Source organism: Crocodylus porosus, unplaced genomic scaffold (genome assembly GCF_001723895.1).
Source record: "Crocodylus porosus isolate Cpor-Errol unplaced genomic scaffold, CroPor_comp1, whole genome shotgun sequence".
NCBI classification, from domain to species: Eukaryota; Metazoa; Chordata; order Crocodylia; family Crocodylidae; genus Crocodylus; species Crocodylus porosus.
In genome coordinates, this window is record NW_017728949.1 from 44,329,257 (window position 1) to 44,356,223 (window position 26,967).

Sequence of the window (26,967 nt, forward strand, 5' to 3'; positions counted from 1 at the left end):
CGCACACGCCCCCGCTCCCCGCCCCGCTCCGGCCCGGGCTAGGGGCTGCCCCAGCCGGGGGGGACCTGTGCAGGGCGCTCGTGGCCGCTCCGGGGAGGCGCTGCTAGGCGTTGGGAATGTAAAATCCCGTTTGTGTCTGGGCGTCGCACGTCGGCCGGGGCCGGGGCCGGGGCCGGGGCCAAGGGTGCAAGCGCCCTTGCTGCAAGCCGCGCTGGGCAGGTGAAAGCCCCGCCGAGGGGCTCCTGCTTCGGCTGGGTTTGCACCGCGAGGTCGGTGTGGGCAGGGCGGTGCGGCCCGGCCCAGAGGAAACCCGAGTGAGTCTCGAGGCCCGGGGCCCCCGGGGGGCGGCGGAAAGGGAAACCCGGGGGCTGCCCAGGGCAGGCGCGAGGCGAGGGGAGCCGGTCCCGGCGGTGGGGCCGCTGCGCCCCTGGCTCCGGTCCCTTCGGCCTGTCCCGAGCAACAGGGGCGGGAGGCGCGGGGGAACCACCAGCGCCGGGCTCCGCTGCCGGCGGCGAGGGGACGAGATATGCGGTTGCTCTGCGGGGAGGGGAGCGCTTAGGCTGCTGCACCGAGGTAGGGCCGGGGGAGGCGAAGGGCTGAGGCCCCCAGCCGCGTGCCCACCGGGGCCGGGGGGGCAGCCCGTGTCGAGCTTTGGGGGTGGCTGACAATACAGCTCGCCATCGTCCGCGGCTGAGGCACCGACTCAGGCGGCAGAAAGGGCTCCTTGCAGGGGAGCAGTGCCCACGACTGAGGGGAGCTCCTGGTTTATTTGAAAATACCTTGGGGGGGGGGGAGATGATGATGGTGATCAGGCCCCACTTGGCACGTGCCAGGGAGGTGGGAGGGAGCCTTGCTTTCTATGCCTGCCTCAGCCTGAGGAGGCTGAAACCCAGATGTCACAGGTGGAGAAGGGGGCCCTAGCCACTAGGCTACCATCTTGCGGAGCCTGGAAACACTCCACCCCTCCTGCTGAGGGCATGTTACTGTGCGGAAAGGAATGGCGGGTTCCTTACTGTGTGGAAAGGAACACAAGAAGGAACTCAGCATTGCAGCTTAAGGGTTGGGGTCTACAGCTGCGAGATCAGTTCCAGCCCCTGCTCCTAGTACACTGAGATTAAGCAGTCACTGGATGAAAAGTAACCAACATCCCTCACACACAGTACTTCTGGGAGCAGGGAGCAGAACCCCTGGCCAGCTAGGTTACAGGCTGGCGTTCCTCTTGTGTTCTTAGATTTTAGATATGACCTTTAATCTCCTTCTGCCTTAATCCCTGTTTTAGAGATGGGGAGTTATAGCTTTTCCCTACTTCACAGAGAAAAAGACATTACAGAATGTGAGGTATTGGGATACTTATACACTCCCCATTACAACTGTATCTAAAATGAAAAGATCAGAAGAGATTTTATCAGAGTGAGTGATTACCAGCGAATCCTCACAGTATGTAAAAACCTTGGTTCAAGGATCATGAAGTGATGGATCTGGAATTCACTACCTTCTTGTATCTGGTGAACATATTTTTTTTCAAAGCATAAACTCCACTGCAGGATCTTTCCCAAAAGACACCATACATGTCCAGCTCCCCTTGAAGTGAATTAGTAGTGAGGGTGCTTAGCATCTCACCAAAGTGGGCTTTCTTGTGTCAACTACAAAAGCTTCTGATAGAAGGCATTTGAAAAGGAGATGTGGCATAAGTATACTTTTTGAAGATAGTTTTAAACTTTATATTTTATAATAAAAGAACATAATCAGATACAGGTTCACAATGTTAAACTGTTTTTTTAGTTGAAAAGACAAACATGAAGAAGTTAAAGCTTAAAGAACTGGAAAGCCGTCTTCAACAAGTTGATGTTTTTGAGAATCCAAAGTTACTACTTGAACAGTATCCAACAAGGCCACATATTGCAGGTAGAGATAATATATAATGCTGGCATTAATTCACACTCCGTTCTAATCATTTATAGCTTTTTTTTAAAAAGTGTTTCTTGTTTCTAGATTTTTTTTGGTGCAATAATACTCATAGAAGCTTTTGTATTGTTGCCAGGAACTGTTCAGAGATTGTGCATGGCAAGGGGTATGGTCTAGTCGTTTACTAGATTTTGTTGAAAATACCTATTTTCTTATACAGTTCTTTAAGATTTAAAGTTTAACACCGTGTATTTCACCTATCTGCATATAAATAGGTATAATTCATTTACGTGGACAGCACACGCACTATTTTGCTGTCTGTATTATCACAAACCCTGGTTACAAGTTGTGAAATACTGAAGGGCATAGAGGCTTTTTGGCCCCACTGTCTACTTTTTAATGGTCTGCATAATTAGCATAAAGCAGTAGGAGCCCTTAATCGTAACATTTCTAAAGAAATCTTGAACTAAATCATATTATAGAGCAGTAGCTTGCAACCTTTTTAGGTTTGAAGCACCCTTCAAAAATGCTTAGTTTTTCACAGACAAGGTTCTTTGGGTGAATCTGATATCTTTTATTAGACCAACTTAAATAATTTGAAAACAGTTATTAAGCAAGCTTGTTTTCCAACTATTTGAGTTGGTCTAATAAAAGATATCAGATTAATGCAAAGAACCTTGTCTGCCTATGTCCTTAGACCAACGCGGCTACAACCTACACCCTTAGTTTTTGCATGTTTTTTCATTGGGGAAAAATAATAGAGCAGTTTTTCTGTCTCAGAGAGCACAAAGCCCACAACAGGGGAAACGTTTTTAGCACAGTTAATTCTTATGCAGATCTCTGTTTTTATCTTGTGAATCACATTTGCACACCTAACAGCGCTAACATTGTATGGTGATGCCCCGCAACACCCTTGAATGGCTCTTGAGGCACCTTAGGGTAACACATGACCCTGGTTGAGAATCACTGTATTAGAGGTATAAAACTCCAAGTAACAAGGAAAATAACATTACTGAGGTGGAAAAGCTTAGATCAGGGTGGGCCTAAAATTAGTGAACAGTGGTTACATTATGTCTAATTAGTGCATGGTCCTTTTTCAGTCCTAAAGGGAGTGTTAGTATGTAGTGGAAATGTTTGTATACATCAAGAAAAAGTGTAAATACAGCTCTGTCTTAGTCCTTCAGTAAAAGCATTTTATATAATTAGTCAGAGATAGTATTAATACTGATAGTTCAATCACAATTCCCTGTATATTCCTCCTGCAATCAGAGTGATTGCTTTGCATGAAAACTACCCATTAGAGCAATGATCTGAAGTCCTTATCTTTATATTTTTATTTCCATACACAAAAAAAGGATAGTAGCAGTGTGATCGCTAGGTGTCATGTTCCTGTGCGAACAAACATTATGTTCACTAAAAGCAGCAACATGGCATTCAAAGTTTTTTTTGAAAGGCAGAAGGAATTGTTTATGTATTGACTCAGATAAATAGGTTCCATTGCTGTCATCCTCTAATCTGTTGTTTTCCAGCATGTATGCTCTACACAATTCACAACACTTTTGACGATATTGAAAACAAAGTGGTTGCCGATCTAGGGTGTGGTTGCGGCGTGCTCAGCATTGGAAGTGCAACATTAGGAGCAGGGTAGGTGATTCACGCTCAAAATTATGTTTGCTTCTTTCCACGTATAGAATCAAATGAAAGATAAGATTAGAACATGACAATACTGGACTGCACTTAACTAAAAATAGATGCATCACCAGACATTTTCCTACAGCTAGCCAGCCTGCAAGCATGCAAATAATGACAAGTGATAAGACTAGTTGCACTGTATTTGAAACATACTTATTTAATGGAAACTTGTACATGTTTTTGTAAGTGTTCTCTCATAAGATAAACAACACAAACTTAAAATTTGTTATTAACATACTTCAAGAAATTTTTAGGAAAATAAAAAGCTTTGCTCATCATATTCTTCTTCTATTAGTAATCTACTTTTAGTACATACCTTTGCTTCACCACCTCATACTAAAACTAACGGAACAAATTCTGTCCCAACAGCTCTCCCTCATAACTCTACTTTAAGCCAAAATAAAACAAACACACACAGAAGTCCCACACCATACAACAGTGTACATTGGAAAAACAAATTAATGTCCCCCTGCCCCACTGTCCCAAGGCAAAGACAGAAAAATGTTGTAGCTGTTTGTTCCTGACTAATGTTTTCCATTTTATAGGTTGTGTGTGGGGTTTGATGTGGACACAAATGCCCTGGAAATATTTAGTAGAAATGCTGAAGAATTTGAGCTCACAAATATTGATGTGATTCAATGCAATGTGTGTTCTTTACCTGACAGAATGTCAAAAACATTTGACACAGTAATTATGAATCCTCCCTTTGGAACCAAGCACAATAAAGGTTAGTGATCAGAAAATAAACAATATTTGCAGTCATTTCTGAAGATAAATATACTATAATTGAATAAACATTTTCATCTACTGAGTAACCTGAAATGGCAACACTTCTATTTTCAGAAAATATCTTTAAAGATTTGCTTTGTTTTCTGATGTGGTTGTAACACCGAACTAAAAGTTCCTTGTTCAAGTTAGATCTCTTCAAATGTCCAGCATTTGTTTTAACACAGTTGACTTTGAATAGTTAGTTGTACTATTAAATCTTATTTGCACCTGTCCTAACTACCACCCTTCCTTCTTCAATACCTTACTCTTCAACATTGCATTTAAAGACTTTTTATCTAATTCCATGTTTCAGTGCCCTTGCTTTTTGTTTTTTTCCTCTCTTAAGAAAAGTACAGTTCTAAACTTAAGTGACAGAAAGCATAGCTACTGATTTCCTATGTGAGTATTTGAAAAGCAAAGTTAAACTGAGGCTTATTAAAAGAATCATAACTAATTTGGGTCCTTTTTTGCAGGGATGGATATGGTTTTTTTGAAAGTAGCTTTGCAAATGGCAAGAACAGCTGTATATTCCTTACACAAAACTTCAACACGGCAAGTAAGTTCCCAGTTTCAGCAAGTTAAGCAGAAACTAGACACAAGTGGTATTTAAATCTACATTTAGTTTTACAGAAACTGTGCAAACTTAAAAGACTTCTATGCCCATGGTGGATACCACTGCATATTTTGAATGGGTAGATTTGTTGCAGCTTAAAAAATCAGGGAAATACACCCCCTCCCATCCATACTTTGAATACAGAACTTCAGATTACTTAAGCTATCATTCTTAATGGGAGCAACAGATAAATTATAGTTTCAAAGAACACTGCCCTTGAAATACCAACTCTGACTGCTGCATTGCTGTATGCTTCAGCTCATGTACAGGAGTGAATTTTTTCCCCCAAGCATCAAAGTTAATGTTTTAACAGTTCTAAAAGAGTCCACAAAACTTTTGTTGCAGCACGTTCAAAAGAAAGCAGATGAATGGAAAGTGAAGATGGAAGTTCTAGCTGGTAAGACTATCTTCCGCTTCTAACAAATGCAGTTTGTTTGTGGTTAATAGCCTTCAGGAACAGGTTAAAACCAGTGGCTCCCAACTTCGAGCCACAACCCAAATCAGTCGCAGGGGGTCTGCCCCTCCTGCCTGCAGGGCTTTCCTGGCACACAGTCTGCACGGCTCTTGCCACCACTGCCCCCGGTGATCTCAGCCCAGCCCAGGCTCTGTTGGCACCACTAGGCATGAGTAAATCAGCAGCAGGGGCAGGGGTCGCAACCCAGATTTAGGGTCACAGCAAAAAAAGGTTGGGAGTTACTGTGTACAACTATAGTTCATAGATGCTAGGGTCGGAAGGGACCTCAACAGATCATCAAGTCTGACCACTGCCTAGGCAGGAAAGAGTGCTGGGGCCAGATGACCCCAGCCAGATGCCTATCCAGCCTTCTCTTAAAGACCCTCAAGGTAGGGGAGAGCACCACCTCCCTTGGAAGCCCATTCCAAATTTTGGCCACCCTTACCATGAAGAAGTTTTTCCTGATATCTTGTCTAAATCTGTTCTCTGTCAGTTTGTGACCATTGTTCCTTGTTACCCCAAGAGGTTCCCTGGTAAACAGAGCATCTCCGATCCCTTGTTGCATCCCCTTAATTTGTAGGCGGCCACAAGATCACATCTCAAAAGTTTAAAATGTTGAGACTAAAGATGAATATATTTTTTAATTGACAGATTGTTTGGATTACATTTTACCTTCCCCACCACCAAGCAAGAGGTTAACAAAATATAAAGGGTTGTTGGGTTTGTTTTTTTTAGCTTTGTCCTCAGCACACACTTGTGAGAGGCAAAGTTGTACCAAACCCAAGCTCTCTCCACCATTTGCTTTACAAAAATCTCAGAGTTGTATTAATTCAGTCTTGCCCTTTATACAAGCAGTTTTCTCTTCCAGAAAGGAAACAGACCTCTAAAGCAAAACTGAAGCATTGAATTACTGTCACTAGGGGTGCAGACAGAAGCGCATCTCCTTGCTGTAACTGAGAACACCTTAAAGGAAGTGTTCTGAGTTACAGTGATTCCTCTGAGCAAACAGAAGTTCACTGTTGGTTCCAGGGGGGAGCAGAATGCTGGCTGGGAGCATGTAGCCAGTTTCCCCTCTCTTCTAGCCTGTCCCCATTTCAAAGTGGGAGAGGGAAAAGAGAGCAGAGGGAGCTCATTCTAGAGGTACCCAGTCATCTTGAGGGACTAGTACACCCAGTCCACCCTCCAGCATGGGCTGAAAACCTCCAAAACAAACTCCCTCTGCCTGCTTTTCCCTCTCCCATTCTGGAAACAGCTTGAAGCTGGCATGCAACACAGACACTTACAGAAGGACACTGTTTTAACATGTCTTCATCTGACCCCTCATGCAACGAGGGTTCAAGATTTTCACCTGACTGGTCATTTTAAGCTGTTTGCAGCCGAGCATTTGTGTTTGGTCATGGCTGTAAACTGCTTTCTGTGACTAAATCAAGCAAAAGTTGTCACTTTTGTCTGTGCAAATTAAAACAGAAGTCCCAGAATTGCAGGGGGGCATGGCACAGTCCAGCAGGACTACAGCAGCACTACTGACTTGGACCAGGGGAGGCAATGTCCCATATTTCCTTATGGCCTTCTTATTCATAAGCCTTAAAAAGCATAATATACTATCATACAGGGGAGGGCAAAATACGGCCCACAGACCAGATCCAGCCCATGGGCCAAGCCGGACTCTGGGCAAGACAGAGACTCTCCAAGTGCCATCCAGCCTGTGGCACATGCTACCCCTTGAACATGCAAGGAGGCTGAGGGTGGCTCCACAGCTGTACTGCCTTTCTAAGCAGCCCAGGTGGCAGCATCTCCTCCCAGCTGCCACTGTCCTGTGGTACTGACGGGGACCCCTGGGCACAGCCCAGTTCATGCTGAACAGCAGCAGTGGCTGGGCAGAAACTGCTGTTGGCTCAGCAGAAAAAGGACCCCTCCCCCTCACCATGGTCAGGCAGTTCTTGCTGCAGCCACCCAGAGCCCACACCCAGGCTGCCTTGCTAATAGACTGGTTTGCACTGCTGCCCCACGGGGCAGCCAGAAGGCATCAGCGACAGCAGCAGAGAGAAGCTGCAGAGCAGCCCAAGTGAGGGCTCTGGGCAGCTGCAGCACAAACAGCCGAGCAGTGGTTTGGGGGAGGGGCTGCTTTTCCCCTGTGCCAGCAATAGCTTCTACCCAGCTGCTGCCACTGCTCAGCATAGGCGGGCAATGCGGAGCAGACGCTGGGCAGGCTGGAGTCAGGGCTGTGTGCACGGGTTCCAGCTGGTCTGCTTTGGCTGGGGTGAGTCTGCAGTAGTTGCGGCTCAGGGCAAGCCAGGGTTGGGGCTGGGGCTGGGGCTGTGGGCAGTAGGAGACAGGCTATGGGCTGGTGGGGAAGGGTGCTGAGCATCTCAGGGGGCTGGCTTGCTTACGTGCATGTGGCCTCTCCTAGGCCAGCTGCTTAGCAACCATCCCTTCTCCCTCACACAGCAAGCCAAGCTAATCCTTGGGCTTGGAGGCAGCAGCTCCAGGAGCTCATGTATACCGCATCCCCCAGCCTGGACCCTGCAGCTACCACTGCCACAGGAGTCCCCTGACTTCCATAGCAATGGCAGGGAACATGGCAGGCCCGGGCCCTGGAAAACAGAGATGGCTCCAGTAACTAGGGCCACAGTTGCTACAAACCGCTGCCAGCAGCAGCCACAGCCCTATGGCTCAGCAGGCCCATCTGCTATCACAGGGAAGTCTATCACCCCAGGGCGCACACCCCCCACAATCCCCCCCCACGCACAATCACACCCCCACAAATCCCACACATAGATGCAGCCACCCAACCACACCCCACACAGTATACTTTATTTTGATCTATTTTGTGATCATCTCTGTATACACTATGCAAATGCATGTAAATAAGGACAACAATATTTTTTTAAATAAAAGGTTAAAATAGATATTTGGGTTTTAGTATATGATTTGGTTTTTTCCCAGTTCCAAGGTGGCAAACATCTTTTCCCAAAAATACTCCTCTCAGGGGCAAGGGGAGGGACTTTTGATCCCAAGATGGCAACCAGACAGCTACTCTTGTGGCCCTCACAGCTCACAAAACCCTCCAGCCAAAATAATTGCCCACCCTGCTATAGTACTTTTTGCAGTAATCGAGTGCCAAGTAAATTATCTGTTAAGTAGCTTCCTCTTAGGTGCAAATATAACAAGACAAAGCAGTATGTGTATTATAATAGTACTGCGTTGTCATAAGTTAGCTCAGATGCATTGTGTACATCTATCAATTTGTTCTAATCAAGTGGTTGACAGCAATAAAGTGGTTTAAATATAAAGGAGTATAGATGATATAGTATGGCTAGTGAGTTGTATCTGCATTGAGGAAAAGTACCCAAGTTGCCATGGTGCGACAGTTGTTCTTTCTGCTATTCACAGAACTTAGATATGATTTACCAGCATCATACAAGTTTCATAAGAAGAAATCGGTAAGTGTTTTTCCCTTTTTGCCTGTATTAGACAAATACTTTAAATACAATCCATAGTCTTAGATGTAGCCAGTTTGGACTTTACCTTAAAATATATTTTCTATTTTGCAGGAGTCCCTCGAGGCTCTAGTCCCACTGTGTTAAGCCCAGTCCCTCGAGGCTCTAGTCCCACTGTGTTAAGCCCTATAGCAGGGGTGGGCAAAATACAGCCTGCAAGGCCATTCTGTCCAGCCCACAGGCCCCCTAAAAATTTAGAAGTTTAATATTGATTTGTCCCTGTTTCCTGTCAAAAGTGTCAGAAACCAGGGGCAATAGGACCCAGGGGAAGCCTGGCAAGCTCCTGAAACAGCAGGGCCTGCCCAGCCAGAAGCCCCAACAGGGGCTTCTGGCCTGAGACCATATGAATGCACAGTGCCAGAAACTGAGGTAAGGGGTTGAGGGGAAGGGCAAGGAGGGAGCCTGGGGAAAAGTGGCTCCTCCCCTGCCCCATGGCTTGCACTCCCTGCTGCAGCCACTTGCAGCCCACGCAGGGCTGTCCTGAGCAGGCAGAGGCAGCGCTGGCCATGGGGCAGGTGAAGGGTTGCTTTTCCTCCACTCAGCACCAGCTTGTAACAGGCGATCCCACTGCTGGTGCGGGGCTCAGGTTGGCTGCCAGGGTGGGTTACAAGGTGGTGCTGAGCATGGGAGAATGGCCCCTTGCCTGCCCTGTGGCTGGCACCCGGTGTTGCAGCTGCTCACAGCCCACTTGGGACTGTCTGTTCCTACTTAGGACAGCCCTGAGTGGGCTGCAAGTGGCTTCAGCAGGGAGCGCCAGCCACTGGGCAGGCAAGGGACCACTTTTTCCCCCACACTCAGCACCAGCTCATTACCTGCCGCAGAGCAGGGGGTCAAGGCTGCACGCTGCCCCCCCACTTGTACTGAGGGGCTGGGAGCACTGGGAGTGAGCAGGAGCGTGGGGTCTAGACCAGTGTCTTGGGGCTAGCAGCAGCAGAGCCCAGAGCAGGGTGGCAAGGGTACAGGGTCCTGGCTGGCGGGGGCTCTATGGAACCAGGCCAGCTCCCCCCTCTCCCTGCTGGTGCAGCCCAGCCGGCTCCACAGACCCCTCCCAGCCTGCACCCCACTCTGGGCTCCACTGGTGCTGGCTGTGGGACATCGGTCTCAAGATGGTGACCAAGGGGCAAGGCTACACATGCAGCCCTCGACAGCTTGCCAAAACCAGGTAAGCAGCCCTCCACCCCAAATAATTGCCCTATAGTGAACTGTAGTTATATTCAGCTTAGTCTGTTTGTTGTTATCAGCATCAGGCTTGCTATATTCTGCTTTATGGCAGCAAGACCTAGGTGATACTTAATAACAATAATTATTTTGGAATACTGTAGAGTATTACTCAGTACTTGAGGTGTCTCACTTTAGTCTGAAGTCAGTGCTGAAAGTGGGTACAAATAGCCAGGTACATGTTTATCACTCAATAACTGATTGTGTTTGATGCACGTTAAAATTTGGCAAAGACCAAAATTTTTTTTAACCTGTAGCAGGAGGCCAAGTTGAAATCTTGCCCTATTTAATTCAAATTTTTAAAGAGGACTTCAGAATGAGGCAGGATTTTACAGCAGGATAATGGCTTTGACTAATCTGAAAGTCTTTCACACTCAAGCACAAGGATGAACAAAACCAAACTGCTTGTAGGAAAAGCAGAAGATGTACTAGAAGCAGCAATGGGAAGGATGTATAAAAAGAGTATGGAACTAAAGTTTGTTTTGTATGGTGAAAGGTATGGAAGTAGACCTTGGGGAGCAAAAATCTGGTTAGACCAAGGCTAGGCAATTATTGGGGCCAGAGGGCCACTTAAGGAGTTTTGGTGAACCGTCACAGGCTGGGTCAGCAGTTTGTTGCGTTTCTCCCCCCTCACCCCAGCTCATCAAAACTCTGCAAGTGGCTCTGCCCACACTCTGCCAGGTGGATGGGATGAGGCCATGGGCAGGTGTAGTGTGGCATCCAGCAACAGGACAGGCAGGTGGGGTCACGACCAGGATTGCAGGGCCATGACAATGTGAGGCCAGGGCTTGGAGTGTACCGTCTACTTCCCCACACCTGCCTGTGAAATGGGTGTCTGAGAACAGATTGTGGCTCTGTCTCAAGTCCTGTGCTGTCACCACCCCACAATCCTGTGGTCTCTATGGAGATCAACCTGGTGCCTATGCAAGCAGGACACACTCAGTCAGGCAGATGGGATGGGGCTGTGGGCAGGCAGGGCCGGTATCAGGAACGCAGGGCTATGACAGCTTGGGGCCAGGGCCTGGGGCAAGAGCTGCAATCCACTCCCTGCATGCCCCTGCCACAAAACCAGCACCCATTACAGGGACATGCAGGCAGCAAATCATGGCCCTGTACCCAAACTCTCACTGACCCACAATCCTGATCCCAGCCCCAGTCACTTGTCCCATTTCTAGATGCCACTCCCTGTCCACCCACGGTCCCATCTCATCTGCCTGGCTGAGCATGCTTTGCCCACTGAGGTCCTGGGCCAGCCTCCATAGAGACCCTGCCCACCTGCTCCATCTGGCTCCTGGACAGTAGGGCTGGGCCTGGTGGCAGCAGAGACTGCCACAGGAGCGGGAAGTCCAGCTGCTGTGGTACCCCAAACTACTGCACACTTCGGGGGCAGTGGGACCAGCTGCAAACGTCACAGCCTGGGTTTCCCACTGCCTGGGCCAGACACAACCAAGGGACCCACCACAGGCTGAATAAAATCCTGCGGCAAGTCTGATCTGGGCCATATTTTCCTTACTCCTAGGTTAGACCAACATTTTGAATGGAATCAAGAGGAACAAAATAGATACCAGAAAGGGTGAATAGGTGGTTATTAGTCATTAACAAGATGAGGACCTAATTTAAGAGCGCTTGTGTTGGTGCCTGGTATTTTGCAGTTGTTGTACAGAAAGAAAAAAAGTACAAGGCTTGGATGAATAAGTGATAAAGGCCCAGTCACCTACAACTATAGCTTAAACAGGCTGTTTGATCAGTTCTTACCTCTCCCCTGTAGAGAGAGGCTACAGGAATTTTATTCTGTTGAAGCTATCCTCAATCACCAAGTCAAATGGTCAGCCTTCTAATCACATACGTTAGTTGGGACAGAAATCTGCATAAGTTTAAAAATCACCAACTGTTAAGTACCAACTTAAATGCTGAAGTTTATTGGTGACTTATTTAATACAACTTCAAAATTACAAAGTCTGGTTCAAGGATAGAACCTCCATTTACATTTTAAATCAAAAGTGCCAGAAATGTTGAGAGGCTCCGACAGTATGAACAAAACATTTTTAAAAAATCCTGACTGGCATGTCAGAATAATCATGCGTCTGAAAATACATAAAAAAAGAAAAACAAACAAACAAAACACACAGAAACCTTTCCTTTCATTGCAGGTTGACATTGAAGTGGATTTTGTTAGATTTTCTTTTGAAAAGTTCTGAACCGAGGAATGGCTTAAAACCTATTTAAAATGGAGTAATAAAAACAATGCTTTTTATATTACTGTTCTTCGGCTCCATTCTCTGTTTTCAGTTGTTTTGATGGAGGTTCTTCTTTTTCAGTCTCTTCTAGTGGTCTTTTTTTGGGACTTCCTGGCCCTGTAAGTGTTCATATACACAGACACTAAGGAACTAGATAGAAAGACCTTTGTTTGATACTTTCAACACAATTCCTACCCAGCTGAAGATGTACAGTCCTTCAGGCTACTGCAAGTACAAGCCTTCTTCACTTAATGCTTTGCCACTAAATACTAGAACAATTCTAGATGATCCAGTACCTGTTTTAACAGTGAATGATTGTCTAAAACAAGGTGTCAAACCTTACAAGCTGGATCCAGCCTCCAGAGATCTCAAAGAGACCAGGAATTCAGGGGTAGGACTAGCCCTCAAAATTCTGGGTACAGAACAGAGCCCCCACTGGAGACATGTCAGCAGTTAGAGGGTGAGTGACTGCTGCAGTGTTAACCCTTGCAGCTACTACTACTCACGCCATCACAGCTGCAGTCCATATCCAGCCCACAGAGGGGCAAATTTGCACCCCTGCTTTAGACACATTTATGACAATGCTTCTAGTCTTTGAGACATCTAGTCTTGGAAATAAGTCCTCAGAATGCATAAATCCATGCAGGGAGGTGTGAAAGTTTATTCAGCTAGAGAAAAAAAAAACTATGTAGTGGGAGGAGAAAGTGTGAAGTGGGCATAGGGGCTGTAAAATGTTAGAAGAGAGCACAGCACATCTAAACTGGCACAGAACACAGTATAAGCAGCAGTCACGTGACCAGCAAGTTGTAATTTAGGCAAAAATCAGTCTAATTTGGCACCACCTTTTGCTATTCCCTATGATAGCAATCTTCAGTATCCCTTAGTACAAATTTCTTTGGAGTGCCCTGTTAATGGTCAGCCCTGTTTTGGCTGGCTAAGTTCTTTATACCAGCTTAATCCTTTGTTTCCAACAGGTATCATGCAAGAAACATGACCAAGACAAAACAACCCAAAGCATGTGAACAGTTGTCGGTTTTTTTCATTAGTTAGAACTTGACTACTTTGTTCTTAGGCAATTCAAAAATCAGATTCTCTGTAAATACAGCTCTGCACCCTGGTAGGAAGTTTTGAACTATTTCTCCCAGGCATGAAGTATCTTACCTGTTTCTGTATTACTGTCACTCTCTTCATCCTCGCTCTCAAATTTTGTCTTCTTACCCTGGAACTGCACTTTCCCTTTGTTCTGTGCACCTTGGGCTGTCTTCCCTCCTCTTCCTTTACCTTTAAATTTGCGACCTGTTATGACATACAGACAAGTTCAGAACACTTGAGTCACTAAGTAGCAATTCATGCATTTCTGTGCATTTGCCATTTGGGGAAGGAAAAAAGAAAGAAAATAATGTTGCCTAAATCTATAGTTGCCAAGAAAGCCAATTCACAGCATAGCCACATCAGCCAGAAAAGTCACCTTTTGTTTTCCATTTGTTTAATGATTCTTGCTGGCCCTCCATGATTTTTTTCAAAGCTTCTCTCTCAGTATCTCCTTCTAGCACCTGCCATTTTACATCCTTCTTACGCAGCTGTAAGTTCCCATCATTCGCTTCCGTGGCTTTATCCAGGACTTCTTTTGCATTACCTTTAAATAGAATAATACCCTAAAACAGAAAGTTTGCATGCTTCAGTTTAGATCTTCTCTGCAAGTTTGATCATCTAGGTCACCAGAAAATTTCAGCAAGTATCCAGTCTTTTCTTCCAGAGATTTCTAAATGCAGAACCAGTTCCACCTGTAAACCTTTAGTGTGAACATTCTCAAACCCCCTCCGCAGCAACACAGTTTCTACTCTACCAGCACAGCTACTTCACCCTTGGTGAGTAAAGCACTAGCACTAGCTGAAGGTGTAAGCAGGATACTCTGTGCTGATCCTGCACCAGACTGAAACAGCACAAGTATGGTTTATACCACATATGAATTCTTTTCTCCCCCTCTCTTAATTATACAAGAGCTTTACTTACTTTTAATTTATGCATATTCCTCCAGACTATGCTATGTGGATCTACAAAAATATTTAGAGAGAACTTCTCCCACTTAAAAAAAAAAAAAAATAATAATAATAATAATAATAATAATAATAATAATAATAATAATAATAATAATAAGGAAAACCCTTTATTTACAAAAGTAATGGAACAAAACTGGTTGCTCTCAAGTACTACTGAGTTTATCTGGATAAGTTGCTGACGGAACGTAACACATTGGCAATAAAGGAATTCAAGACACATTGGCTGTCTACATGAGGCGCTGACTGCACAGTTGTTACTGCTCAGTCGTTTAGTACTTGCATAGCCAAGTACTAAATGACTGTGCAGTAACTGGCATCTGGATGACGCTAGCTGTGCAGCAGCATGGGGTCATGGTTAGTGCCCTATGATGCTACTGCGCAGTAAGCGTCTCATGTAGACATGGCCATTGGGTACTTAATCTAATATTGTTTCCATCATTACACTTGTTGTTCCTGCCCACCACAATTCTGTATTACTTTACTGACCTCCTTTGCTCCTCTGACAAAGTCTATCCATTTAATTTCTCCATGATCAGAAAAAACTGTATGAAGATCTTCTCTGCAAGTTTGATCATCTAGGTCACCAGAAAATTTCAGCAAGTATCCAGTGTTTTCTTCCAGAGATTTCTAAATGCAAGAAATGAAGGAGGTAACTATGAGAAGGAAGGGGAAATCTATTTTAATTACATCACAAAGCATATCTTAAGTCTGCCCATAACCTTAAGTTGTTCCATTAACTATCTTAGGTGAATCTAGAAATATTGTCAAAAGGCCAAATTCATTGCAACCCTAGACCTTTTTTGAAGTTGAGTTTTTACGAGTCTTGTACTGTTTTGCAGTAGCTGCCAGCCTTTCCCATACCAGGAAAATGTTGCATAAGTTCAGGGACCCAACTATCCAGAAAGAAAAAGTGAGGGAAATGCAGAAAAGAAGAGATAGTCATCAACTTCTAATCCAGCAGCTAGCCTTGGAGAACAAAACCCAATACAATTTAATCCTTTTTGTGACCCCTGGCACACATGCCAAGCATGGCACACAAGGCCACTTTCCTCAGCATGCATTTGGGCCAGGATGGGGAGGCAGCAGCTGTTTGCAGCCTCCCGGCTGCAGCCGGCTTCAGCCTCAGCTCTGGGTAGCTGCTGCCAGCAGGTGGCTGGAAGGCTGCAAGCCCTGCTGGGAGCAACCCAGCTACCATGGCTGGCAGCAGCCACCCCAGAGCTGGGGCCAGCTGCAGCCAGGCGGCTGCAAAAACAGCTGCTGCCTCCCCGCCCTGGCCCCAGTGGGCGTAGTGCCAGCACCTGCTACCTTTCTGGAGCCCAGAAACAACTGGGGCCTGGAGGGCAATAGCTGTTTGTAGCCTCCCGGCTGCAGCCAGCCCAGACTCTGTATAACTGCTGATAGCCACGGAGCCCGGACTGCTCCCAGCAGCAGGCTGGGAGGATGAAAGCCCTGCTGCAAGCAGCCCAGGCTCCATGGCTATCAGCAGCGACCCAGAACCTGAGCCGGCTGCAAACAGCTGCTGCCTCCCCATGCCAGCCCCAGGGAGGCAGCGGGTGCTGGCAATGCTCCTTGCTGTGCTGCCGTCACAGCTGCCACTTCTGCAGTGCAGCATTGGAACCTAGCACAGCAGAGGGCACAGAAAGCTGCCTGCCGCTGCAAGCTCCCCACTGCCCTGGCCACACTTCCTCTGCAGGCAGGGGCAGCAGGGCCAGGACTGCAGCACGTGCAACCTGCAGCAGCAGAGGGGCCGCACAGGAAAGCTGCCTGCTGCTGCAAGCTCCATGCTGCCAGGTCATACTTCCCATGTGCACAGAAGCAGCGTGGGCAGCACACAGGGTTGTACCCCTTGCTGCTGCCCCTGCTTGCAGGGGAAGTGTGGGCAGGGCAGCAGGGAGCTCAGAGCAGCAGGCAGCTTTCTGCATCCCCCACTGTGCCCTGCTGCACAGAGTTCCAACCCTGCTCTGCAGAAGCAGCAGCACAGCAGGGAGCATCGCCAACACCTGCTGCCTCCCCAGAGCCAAGGGCCAGGGCAGGGAGGCAGCAGTCGTTTGCAGCTGGCCCAGGTACTGGGTAGCTGCTGATAGCCACAGAGCCTGGGCTGGTGGGAAGGGGCTTTGGGTGGGAGCAAGGGCACAAGCAGGGCATCCCGCCATGTACGCACCGCCCTCTTTTTGTTTTTCTGGCATGCCGGCACTCCAGCACCTTCCAAGGTAGGCGTTGTGGGGGGTTTTGGCACCCCGGCCAAAAAAGGTGGCCTACCCCTGCTTTAGAGTTACTTAGCATCAGACAATCAGGTATGTGTATCAATACATTGTGATAAAAATTGAGTCGATATTTTAAATTGTTTCATAGATATTAGAGCTGGAAGGGACCTCGGAAGATCGAGTCCAGCCATCTGCCCCAGGGGCAGGAAGTCAGCTGGGGTCATAGGATCCCAGCAAGATAAACATCCAAATTTCTCTTGAAGGCATTCAAAGTAGGTGCTTGAACCACCTCCGATGGCAGGATATTCCAGACCTTGGGGGGTTTGGACAGTAAAGAAATTCTTCCTTATGTCCAGCCTGAAATGGTCTTGCAGGAGTTTACGACAGTTTGACATTGTCATCCCTTGGGGCACTCTGGTGAATAAACATTCCCCCAGATCCTGGTGGACACCCCTGATAAACTTATGGGTGGCCATCAGATCGCCCCTGAGCCTGCGCTTTTCTAGGCTGAAGTGTCCTGTAGCTCTCAGCCTGTCATCGTAAGGTCTGTTTTCCAGACAAAAACCCATTTTTGTGAAAAAGTAAAGTTTGATAAAGGAGACAAGTTACTCTTATTTGGATGTTTAAATTTAGCACCACCTCTAATTAGAACATAGCTACATAAGTTTAGCATCAGGTGCTTTGGTATGGGCCGAGTCAGATATGACAGGATGGGCTTTTGTATCCTTATTACCTATGATAGAGTATACTACTTATTTGTATTGTAATTATTTTTATGCTTGTAGAACATTCAAAAGATACACACCATCTCAGCATCTTCTGCTTGTTTCTGTTTTACTTCTTTCTCCCTGTGAAGTAAGATCAGATCAGATCAAACTTGTTTAGAGTGCAACTAAATGATCAACTTAAGGTTCCTCAGTTTCCAAACTAAGACTAACTTACTGTTTGGCTTTTGCTTTAGCCTCCACTTTATGTTGTCTCCTCTCTTCATTCTTCTTTAAAAAGTAATCCTCCCTTCAATAGGGAAAAAATCAAGTTAAAATAGAACTCTAATGTAATTAAAGCAACTTAAAAGGAAGACTGCAGTAGCCAAGGAATGGCTGGGTTCACATCTTAAAATTAGGGATGCTCCAATCCAAAGGAACTGCTAAGCCTAAAAAACACAATCAATATTTGAAATCTGTGTAAGGCAGCAACGCTTAAATTCCCCAACTCAAATCATATTTAGTGCCAGAATAAATACCTGAGCAAACATCAGTTAGATGGACTTACTTGAAAAGCACTATTAGCTCCGTGTCTTTGTATTTTTGGTTTGGGATCTCTATGAACTTCTTAGCAGAGTCAACACTATCAAAAACTGCAAATATAGATCCCTATAAAAAAGAAAGGTGGATATCAAGAATCAAATTGATAGATTAGATGTTTTCTAGTAGCTCCCCAATGTTCACAGATGACTGAGCACCAGGCTTTATAAGGAATAGCTACCTTAAAGGCTTTCTGCAGTGTTCTCCTCATCTGAATACTCTCTACTGGGCCTTTTTCTTCAAGCCATTCTTTGATATCATCTAGTGTAGAATCTGTTGGAAAACCTTTCTGCAAAATAACAGTGAATTTCAAATCATAATCCAAAACACATATGCCATGACACTTCAACTAAACTCTAGAGAAATACTTATTGCAGTTCCTGTATTGTGACCAAAAGACAAGTCAGTTGCTTAAGAAAGGAGGGGTGGAAAAAGAGCACTTTATTTTAAACCAGGGGTCAGCAACATTTTTGCTGCCAAAATCACCAGCAACCTTGACTTATAAAGGTGTTGGTGTGCCAGGGGCAAATGGCAGGGGAGCTGTAAGGGCCCCAGTCCTTGTGGCAGCACAGCCCCAGCCTCTTCCTCACCATCTGCTCCAAGGCGCGTATGCCAAGCAAAATGTTTTTGCATATTATGTTCTGGCACACATGCCAGGGGTTGCCCATCCTTGTTCTAAACCCAGTTTTATATGGAAATAAAGTGAGGATCAATTTCACTCAAGTTAAAGCATTTTAAGCAATAAACTGAAACTTATACAGGTGAGTACAAAAGTTTACTTACAATATATAGAGATCTATTTTTAATTTCATTTTTGTACTGGTCATTCACTTCAGGGAGGGGTTTGTTTGGAGATCTCCTGATTTTAGTTTTGTCTTCACTTATTTCCATAAGTCCAGCCTTGGATTTCCTTAATGCTTCCAGTATAACACCAAAATCTTTCGAGAGATGGCTTAACCTGTGGAAAGAGAGGACAAAGGCATGCCAGACCCATATATATTATTTCCCTCTATCACTCAACAATAGAGATGGAATTGTACAAGCACACTGAGAACCCCAACATTCAGACAAGATAGCTATCTTCAGGTTATCTGTTTTTTACCTGTTGAATTTAATCATTATTTCTAAAGGAACCCAGCCATCGTCTTGCTTGATCTGCTCCTTTAGGAACTTGTCTCTTGGTAGATTGTGGTCACCAAAATAGTACTGCAAAATAAATCAGTTATATCTTTAAAAAAGACTACTCGGTTAATAAGTAGCTTCATTTATATTAATTTAATGAATACTTGCATGCATAGTTAGTTCACTGCAATAATCAAGACTCATAGCAGAGCTCATGATACAGATAGAAATACCTAAATAACGGAATTAGAAATCCTGCAGTTATGAAGATGTCTTTTACAGTGCCCATCTTAACATGAAAATTATCTATACTTTTCAAAGCTAACTGCAGATTATTAATCTCATTTAGTAAACAGTAGCAAATAGAGCTGCAGTCGCTACAAAAAATAGTCTACAGCTTGGTTTAGTAGATAAGACTTCTGATCATGCATAATGCTCATCTTCATGATATTTCATATTTTTAATGCACAAGAAAATCCAGTAAGAACGATACAGGAGGGAACTGGGCTGCAAGCTCTTGTCCACAGCAGCATGGTTGCTGCCCCCTGCATTAGATTTCATTTCAGTTAGAATTTATTTCAGTGACTGCACTTCTTCCCCAGCCACCCCCCACTCCTTGCATTGTACACTCTACTTAGTCAAATAAAAGTAATTAACATGGGTGTGGGAGGCAGAATTTAAGAAGTACAAAAAATTTCTACTACTACATAAAAATAAGCTACACTTTCAAGTTTTTCAAGTTGAATGATATAAAGACAATTTAAAATAGACGCAATACTTTAATATTGAATTATTAGTAATAAAGCAGAACTGACGTGTAAGACAGCAAATTAAGTAGAATGATAATATTTGAAAAGTATGAATGCACTGAATAGGAATTTCCCTTCAAAAGCCAAGACAGGTTTAACATTAAATGCACCTCCCTATTTGCATGCATGTGCAATAACATCTGGATTTGCAATACAAAAATTTAACATTGTTTATTTTAATACTACCTAAAATTTGCCAATTTGTACCTAAAGTAGAATTTTAAAAAGTTAAAAGATATAGATAAGTTGCTGATAATTCAAAGTGTATGATTTGTTACAGCCATCTTTGAAAGTCAGCTTCCCATTTAAATACACAATATCATTTAAGGTTAGGATACTTCAGATCAGACCTGGACCTGAGACTAGCATATCTACAACCAATTTAAAAGATTTGGGTCTAAACAGTAGCTAGCTAACATCTGTTTAGACAATCCAACTAAATCCCCATTAGTGTAGCTTAAAGACAAACTGATTTGATATCCAAAATCAAAATGAACATACCTCAATTTGCTGACAGATTTTTCTTTCTAGGACAGACATATTTTCACCATCTCCATTTTCGGCCATTTTCACAATCTGTATTTAAGGGGGGAAAAAGTTGATAGTAAGAAATCAATGCTCTGTTGTCATTTGCTGCATTTCCTAGCCCTAAAAATTCAAATAAAAATCTTCCATTTTGGGCAATAGCCAGATCTAAAAACTACAGAACTGACATTCTTTATCTATACATTTAAGTTACAAGCCAGAACCTTAATTAGGATTTAGTTAGCATGCAAGATAGAAAATTAAGACTTATATTTAAAATGTATCGATAAGCCAATATGCAGCATAACATTCTGAGGGTTTGTCTACAGAGCCACTGCCATTGAAGCTATACTGGCAATTATGTCAAAGTCCTTTAGCATAAAGTAGTGATTCTCAGCCAGAGCACCATGGCACCCTGGAGTGCCTTGAAATTCTTTCGAGGGTGCTGTGGGGTGCCATGCAATGTTAACACAGTTCGGTATGCAAATATGATTCACAAAAAAACCCCCAGAGTTTTCAAATAGGAATCCACAGTGTTAAAGTGCTAAAAACTTTCTAACATGTTATGAGCACAATTTTTTGCAAAAGAATTGCTGTTATTTTCCTGTGCTTGGAAAAGTGAAAGCAGCTGGCATTTTCCCAGGGTTGCCTCAAGTCTGAAGAGGTTGAGAATAATGGGCAGAGATGCAGCAAATAGCGACAGGATTTGTCAGCATAGCTACCGATTCCCTGTACAACTTAACCTAAACCAGTGGTACTCAACCATTTAAGCCCCCTGGGCCAGATTGGGTGTGCAGGGGCCAACCTGGTCCATGGTCCTACCCCATGCCACTCATCCAGTGCGTAGGATCACCCCAACTGCCCTGCAAATCTCCCCACTGGTCCAGAAATTGGACAGCAGAGGAGCAGCAATTATCACTATCAACATCCTGTTCCCTCCCACTGCCAAATTTTCAGACCCTGTGGGCTTGATGACATGGATCCATGAAGCTGAGCACACCTGACCTAAGCCATAAAACATTTGTCAGCATAACTACACCAGTGGTTGCCAATATGCCTACAGTGATGGGAAGTGATCATTTCACCCTAAAGCTTACATAACTAGGCCAGCAAATGTTCTGTAGACTAGACTAAGCCTAAATAAGCAAAGTAATTCAACTTTTTGCCACAGTACCCAAGATGCTTGGGCCCAGACTCTCAAAAGATATTTAGGTACCCAATTCCAAGTGACTGTATTTCATTTGTACGTAGGTATACCTTTGATGACATAACTGTTGCTAAACAGTCAGGTTTATCTCCTTGGAGATTTCTGGTTCCATCTATTTTATTTGCTATTTCAGTGACTTGTCTGATAGTCAAAACCAAACAGAGGGTTAAACTGCAGTCTTCCTCAAGAATATAAATTTCAAGGTATATTTAATTTCCAGTCCCTAACCCCCTCCCTCTTTTTTTTCTTCGCAGGGAGAGGTTAAGGGGAAGGGAAGGAACTGGGTGCTTTGCTTCTGATCCTCTTTTCAGAGCAGCACAGCCATTTGTAAAATGCCTCAGCTTCTTCTGATGCTGCCTCCAGAAGAGGGTTTATCTTTACCGTACAGTCTTAGCTTGAATAATGGCTCTAGTTTTGCCTTTAGCCCAAGGGCGGGCAAAACACAGCCTATGGGCCGGATGCAGTCTGCCAGGCCATTCTATCCAGCCCATGGGCCCCCCAAAAATTTAGAAAATTAATATTTATCTGCCCCTGGCTGTCCGTCATGAGGCCCTCAATGGCTTGCCAAAACTCAGTAAGCGGCCCTCTGCCCAAAGTAATTGCCCATCCCTGCTTTAGCCCAACTCTCATCAGTTCAAATTACTGACCTATGGGCACAGTGGTACTTTAAACTGAAGTAACTGCTCTCTCAGAAGACATGAACTTAAATTTAGGTGTCTTTCACCAACACTTTAAAGAGAGAAAGATTAAACTAACTAGGATTGATGTGATATAGTAGGCAACTCCCACAGCTTTGTAAGGCAGCCAAAGCCCAGTAGTACAAATTACCATAGGACTAAACTCAAACCAGCTTTCCTCAAGTAAAGAGTGGCCACACTGACTGAATTAAGAGCAGGGGAATTGGTATGTCACAAACTGTGTGAACTTGTAGCTGGCATTCTCACTATTTCTAGCCAAGTGCCATTTAAGCTTCAGTTCATGCCTTCTGGACTTCAACTGAAGCAGAGTAGATTTCAGCTGGAGATCAAAGGAAGCTTTCTGAGTATAAGGGTGGTGAAGTATTAGAACAAGCTACCTAGAGAAATTGTGGAATCACCACCCTGGAGGTTCTCTTTGATTTTAAAAGATCCCCATGAACTACAGCCCAGCTCCCTTCTTCCTCTCTCTGCTCCAGCTCCTTAGCAATAACTACCGTACAACAGAATGGCTTGCCTGCACTACCTTCTAGCCCTCTGCCAGCTAAGATAATCTGGTCCTCCCTTCTCAGTAAAAGGGCAAGCATCAGTATGAGACCAATAGGCCAAAATATTCCAGCCTCCCCCTTGACACCTTGGTACACCGTACAACATGTGGTCTGCCTGGGCAATCCCAGTGGCCCACCAGAACACTATTAAGCCAAGAAGGATTTGAGAAGTAAAATAAAGCCCTGCATTCTTGCCAGAGGAACAGCAAGCCGACTCCACACCCTGGAGAGCAGCAGCACCAATGGCAGAGACATGGTCAGATGCCATTGTGACAGTGGCTATGTTCACACAAATCCTCCCCACGCTCCAGATGGCTGCTGCGGTCATACACCCATTACACTATTGTTTCTTGCTGTGTGGCAGTTCATTAATCTGTGCAGCAGCCTGCACACCTGGCCCAGTTTCACCACTTGCAAACATGCTGAGGGTTTACTTCCAATCCAAGCAGATCTTTGCAGCCTTCCATTAGAAAGTGTACCACAGGTCAGACTCTGAGGACCACTAGCATCCTGATCTTAGGCTAAGCACAAGAGGAATGGAAGCTGGTGGGGCTGTGACAAGTGCCTGTACTAGCAGCAGAGGAAAGCAGGAATGGCTAGGTCCTTGGGTCAACGGTTGGTGAACATGAACTAGTTCATTTCTGCCTACATTCTAAAAATGCTGCTAACTATCGATTCATACCACCTATCCCAACCCTAATCCTCAATCTCCTGGCCACCTTATCTCTCAAGTAGTCCACCTGCCCCTAATCCATAATTACAGACCCCTCTCCCCTAATACCCTGTACCTTCTTAACACTCAATTTCTTCAGACAGCATTAAGAGATTATAACATTCTGAGTGTTAACAGCTCATAAAGGCAGGGCACATACCAGGAACCTCAAGAACAAGTGACCCAGTGACCTGCTTTCAATAGGCCACATTGCTATTGAAAAAAAATGACCACCCTAACTTCCTTCTGGTTTGGAGAATGCTCACTCCTTTCACTGTACTTCCGAAGGAGCTGGAAAAAAGTATTGCTCTAAAGTGTTAATCTCAGAGTAAGTTTTCCCCCTGTGGAATACAGGCAAGAGTGGGGAAACATATGGGAGTCTCTGAAACCTGCAAAACAAGAGCTCAGACTCACAGTACACATGCTGCAGTAGCCACAGCAAGTTGCCTTGAACCACCCAATTATAGGTCACAGCTTTACCAAAAGCTAAGGGTTTCTGAACAAGTCCCATGCCTGCTCCACTTGGGCTCATCCATTCAGCATGAACTGTTGATCTAGAAATTGAGCCTGTTCAGCTCTGTTACCCAAAGGGGGAGTTGTTGCCCCATCTTAGCAGGAAGTCTTAGTCAGGGAAATGATCACTTGGCAAACAATTATAAGCAACGGTTTGAGGCTCAAGTGAGTATTGCGCACGAGCAATTTGTGTTTGTTAAATGCCATTTTTTGTTTGTTACATTTCAGAACGGGAAAGATTTGAAATAACTGAAATGATGCAGCTTTAAACAAAACAGCACTTGTTGAACACTGCTGTGAGCTGTCCCTCTGTTTCAATGCCAATTCATATCTTAGGCCAGGGATGCTCCAAGCTCTGGCCCTATAGGCCAAGCGAGTGGCACAGGCTGGTCCGCACACTAGCATAGGCCCTGCGCAGCTGCTGTCCAGTACTAGGTGCCAGGATTGGGCTCTGAGGCCCTGCGACCCGCCCCCCCCACACGTGCTGGGGCTAGGCCCTGTGCCCCAGTCTGGTCTCCCCGTGGGCAGGAGCGGCCATGGTGGGTGAGCCCGTCTCAAGCTGTTCACGCTGCAGGTTCCCAGGGGAGCTGGGATCCGACTGGCCCAGCAGAGGCCCACGGCTCCCTGCCCAGCCCGGCCCGCGCACTGCGGCGCCTCAGCTCCGTGAGGTGCCCGCAGCCAAGGCAGAAGGACCGCCAGAGGGTCCGGCCGCGCAGGCCCGGTTCTCCCCCCGCGGCTCGCACGTCCCCGCACAGCGCGGCCGGAACGAAGGACCGAGGGCCCCTCCGCAGCGCCCCAACCGCGGGCAGGTGGCAGCACTGCCGGGCCGCCATGTGCGCCGAAAGACGGCCTGAGAGTCTGCTCCCCCGGGCCCGGCCCGGAGCCACGTGGGCGCAGCGAGGCGGAAGCCGCCCACCGCCGCGCGGGGAAAGCGCCGCACCCCGGGCCGCGGGCACAAACCTGTCGCACGTCGCGCTCTGTGGGCGTCCAGCACCTTCCACCTTTGAAGGCCGCAGTCGGCGCCGGACAGCCCAGCAGCCTCCGCGGCGGGTCCCGCCCGCCTGCCTCACGTGGGTCGGCGCCGCTTCCGGGGCGCGGCTTGGCCCGGCCTCGGTCCCTGGTGCTGGGGCGCTCGCGGGAGGACTCGACCTGGTCCCGGCCCTTCTCGCGGCGCTGGCGAGGACTCGGGAAGGGGCCGAGGCGGGGGCCCGCCCGCCCGCAGGGGGCGGCTCCTCCCGGCCGCTCCGCCCCCGCCGCGTGCGGGCAGCCTGGCCGGGGGCAGGGAAAGGCGATCTCGGTGGCACTAGGCGAGGTGCGGGGCGAAAGCGGTCCCGCCGCTACACGCAGCGGCACGGAGCTGAGTGGGTGTTTCTGGTCGAGTATCTATGTCTGAAACGCGCGGAAACGTTACGTCGCGTTAAAGCTGTTCTTCGAGTTGCGTTTCATCCTCTTTTCTATTCGTCTCCCTGCGCAGGGAGTGACATGAACGCATCGGTAGATTAGAGCGCCGGGCCTGTTTAGTTAAAAAAAAGAAAAAAGGCACATACAGCCTCCCTCCCCCCCTGGGATGAGTAAGGAGTAAAGTACTGGCTGTTTGTTGCTTTAAATGTCATTACTCATTAGCAAACCTCTCAGCATAAAGCAGCCCCAGCTCCTCCGATTTCAGTGTGCTTCCTTGGAGAAGGGAGCTAACAGCAACTATTGTTAAAAACTGGTAGCAACACGGAGGAGTCTTTTGCTTGTCTACTGTCTACAGCTCAAGTCAGGGAGAACGCTCAAGTGGCCGCAGAGACTAACGGGAACAATTGTTACCTAATCTAAAGCTGAAGTCAAGTTGCAGCAAGGGAAGTTTAGGTTGGATATTAGGAAAAACTCCCTCTTTCACTGGGTGGGTGATGGAGCACTGAAACAAGTTACTCAGTGAGGTGGTGGAGTCTCCATCCTTGGAGGTTTTTAAGGCTGGACAAAGCCCTGGCTGGGATCATGGGCAACTGCTATCCCCAGAGTCTGGGGGTCCCCCGGCAGCCAATTGCCATGCCATTGTCACTTCTTGGTGCCAGCTGGCACCGATCTCAGGGGGGCACCAACCAGCGCTTCACTCAGCGTCCCCACTCTCCAGCCAGCAAGAGCCAATCTCGAGGGGGCACATGCCCCCCGCTATGCATTGCCTATGGCTGAGATGATCTATTTGGGGCTGTTCCTGTTTTGAGCAGGGGCTTGGACTAGATGAGCTCCTGAGGTCCCTTACAACCCTAATTTTCTATGGTAAACACAGCTCTTCCAACATTAGCTTTCATTCTTGCCAACATGGGCAGAGTAAATGGAGTTCAAATCCAATGTAGCAAAACATGACTTCCTTTTTTCCTAATTGAAAAAGACTGGATGATTTCTAGTTGCTAAACAGCTCACTTAGCTTGCATTGGGGCATTACAATAAATATTAATGGATGTTGTCAAATTCAGGTGCTCTGTTTGAAACTTGTATCTACTGTTGTTTAAGGTAGCACCTGAAATGGCAGTAATTGAAAGAAAAACATAGCGTCTTTACCTTGTCCACTTGGCATACACTTGATTTCTCCGTTATGCAATGCAATGCAATGTTGATGGCCATTTGCATCATTTTGGTGCGCGGCTTGGAAGAGAAACTTATCTGCACACTCTCGTCCAAACTCTGAATGAAGACTACCAAATAGTAATATGAACAGAAAAAACAAAGTAAGAGGAATCTGAACACAGGTTTACTGTCTACCTTTTTAATCACAATTTTGTCGCAAAGGCTTTCAGCCAGTTTTGGAGCAAATTAACCAAATGCATTTGGTAGTTTTAATTTAATACACAAAGTAGAGAGCAGGGGTGTCAAATTCATCCATCCCTGTGGACTA

General features: G+C 46.0%; 2 protein-coding genes across 4 annotated transcripts; one reads left to right on the forward strand and one right to left on the reverse strand.

Annotated features, from left to right (window-relative positions):
* The first annotated feature begins 177 nt into the window (after window positions 1–177).
* On the forward strand, window positions 178–23,839 carry METTL5 (methyltransferase like 5). Of its 3 annotated transcripts, XR_002104447.1 has the most exons (9): window positions 1,043–1,136; window positions 1,783–1,905; window positions 3,435–3,549; window positions 4,143–4,324; window positions 4,839–4,921; window positions 5,324–5,375; window positions 8,826–8,875; window positions 21,752–21,821; window positions 23,674–23,839. XR_002104447.1 is itself a non-coding variant. In XM_019553733.1 (8 exons), exons 2-8 carry the CDS (start codon window positions 1,797–1,799, stop codon window positions 12,346–12,348), a joined length of 639 nt encoding a protein of 212 aa, XP_019409278.1. In that variant the 5' UTR covers window positions 178–314; window positions 1,783–1,796; the 3' UTR covers window positions 12,349–12,406. The 3 variants fall into 3 exon arrangements, 2 of the variants coding, with proteins under 2 accessions (XP_019409278.1, XP_019409277.1); XM_019553733.1 differs by lacking the exons at window positions 1,043–1,136; window positions 21,752–21,821; window positions 23,674–23,839 and adding exons at window positions 178–314; window positions 12,301–12,406; XM_019553732.1 differs by lacking the exons at window positions 21,752–21,821; window positions 23,674–23,839 and adding an exon at window positions 12,301–12,406 and having other exon boundaries at window positions 1,044–1,136.
* Window positions 12,047–25,151, reverse strand: SSB (Sjogren syndrome antigen B). Its single transcript, XM_019553731.1, has 12 exons — window positions 25,047–25,151; window positions 20,388–20,462; window positions 19,058–19,161; window positions 18,739–18,913; window positions 18,137–18,244; window positions 17,924–18,024; window positions 17,594–17,665; window positions 17,457–17,499; window positions 14,934–15,074; window positions 13,856–14,042; window positions 13,549–13,683; window positions 12,047–12,504 (listed from the first exon to the last, which is right to left on the reverse strand). Exons 2-12 carry the CDS (start codon window positions 20,451–20,453, stop codon window positions 12,407–12,409), a joined length of 1,230 nt encoding a protein of 409 aa, XP_019409276.1. The 5' UTR covers window positions 20,454–20,462; window positions 25,047–25,151; the 3' UTR covers window positions 12,047–12,406.
* Window positions 25,152–26,967: the final 1,816 nt, after the last annotated feature.

Excerpts from the sequence above, each read along its gene's own strand:
- SSB (XM_019553731.1), bottom strand. The coding sequence starts at position 20,453 with ATGGCCGAAAATGGAGATGGTGAAAATATGTCTGTCCTAGAAAGAAAA. Across the intron at positions 19,162-20,387 it reads AAATCTGTCAGCAAATTGAG|TACTATTTTGGTGACCACAA; the intron begins GTATGTTCATTT and ends TTTATTTTGCAG. Across the intron at positions 13,684-13,855 it reads AAACAAATGGAAAACAAAAG|GTCGCAAATTTAAAGGTAAA; the intron begins GTGACTTTTCTG and ends ATGTCATAACAG.
- METTL5 (XM_019553732.1), top strand. Across the intron at positions 4,325-4,838 it reads TGGAACCAAGCACAATAAAG|GGATGGATATGGTTTTTTTG; the intron begins GTTAGTGATCAG and ends CCTTTTTTGCAG. Across the intron at positions 4,922-5,323 it reads ACAAAACTTCAACACGGCAA|CACGTTCAAAAGAAAGCAGA; the intron begins GTAAGTTCCCAG and ends CTTTTGTTGCAG.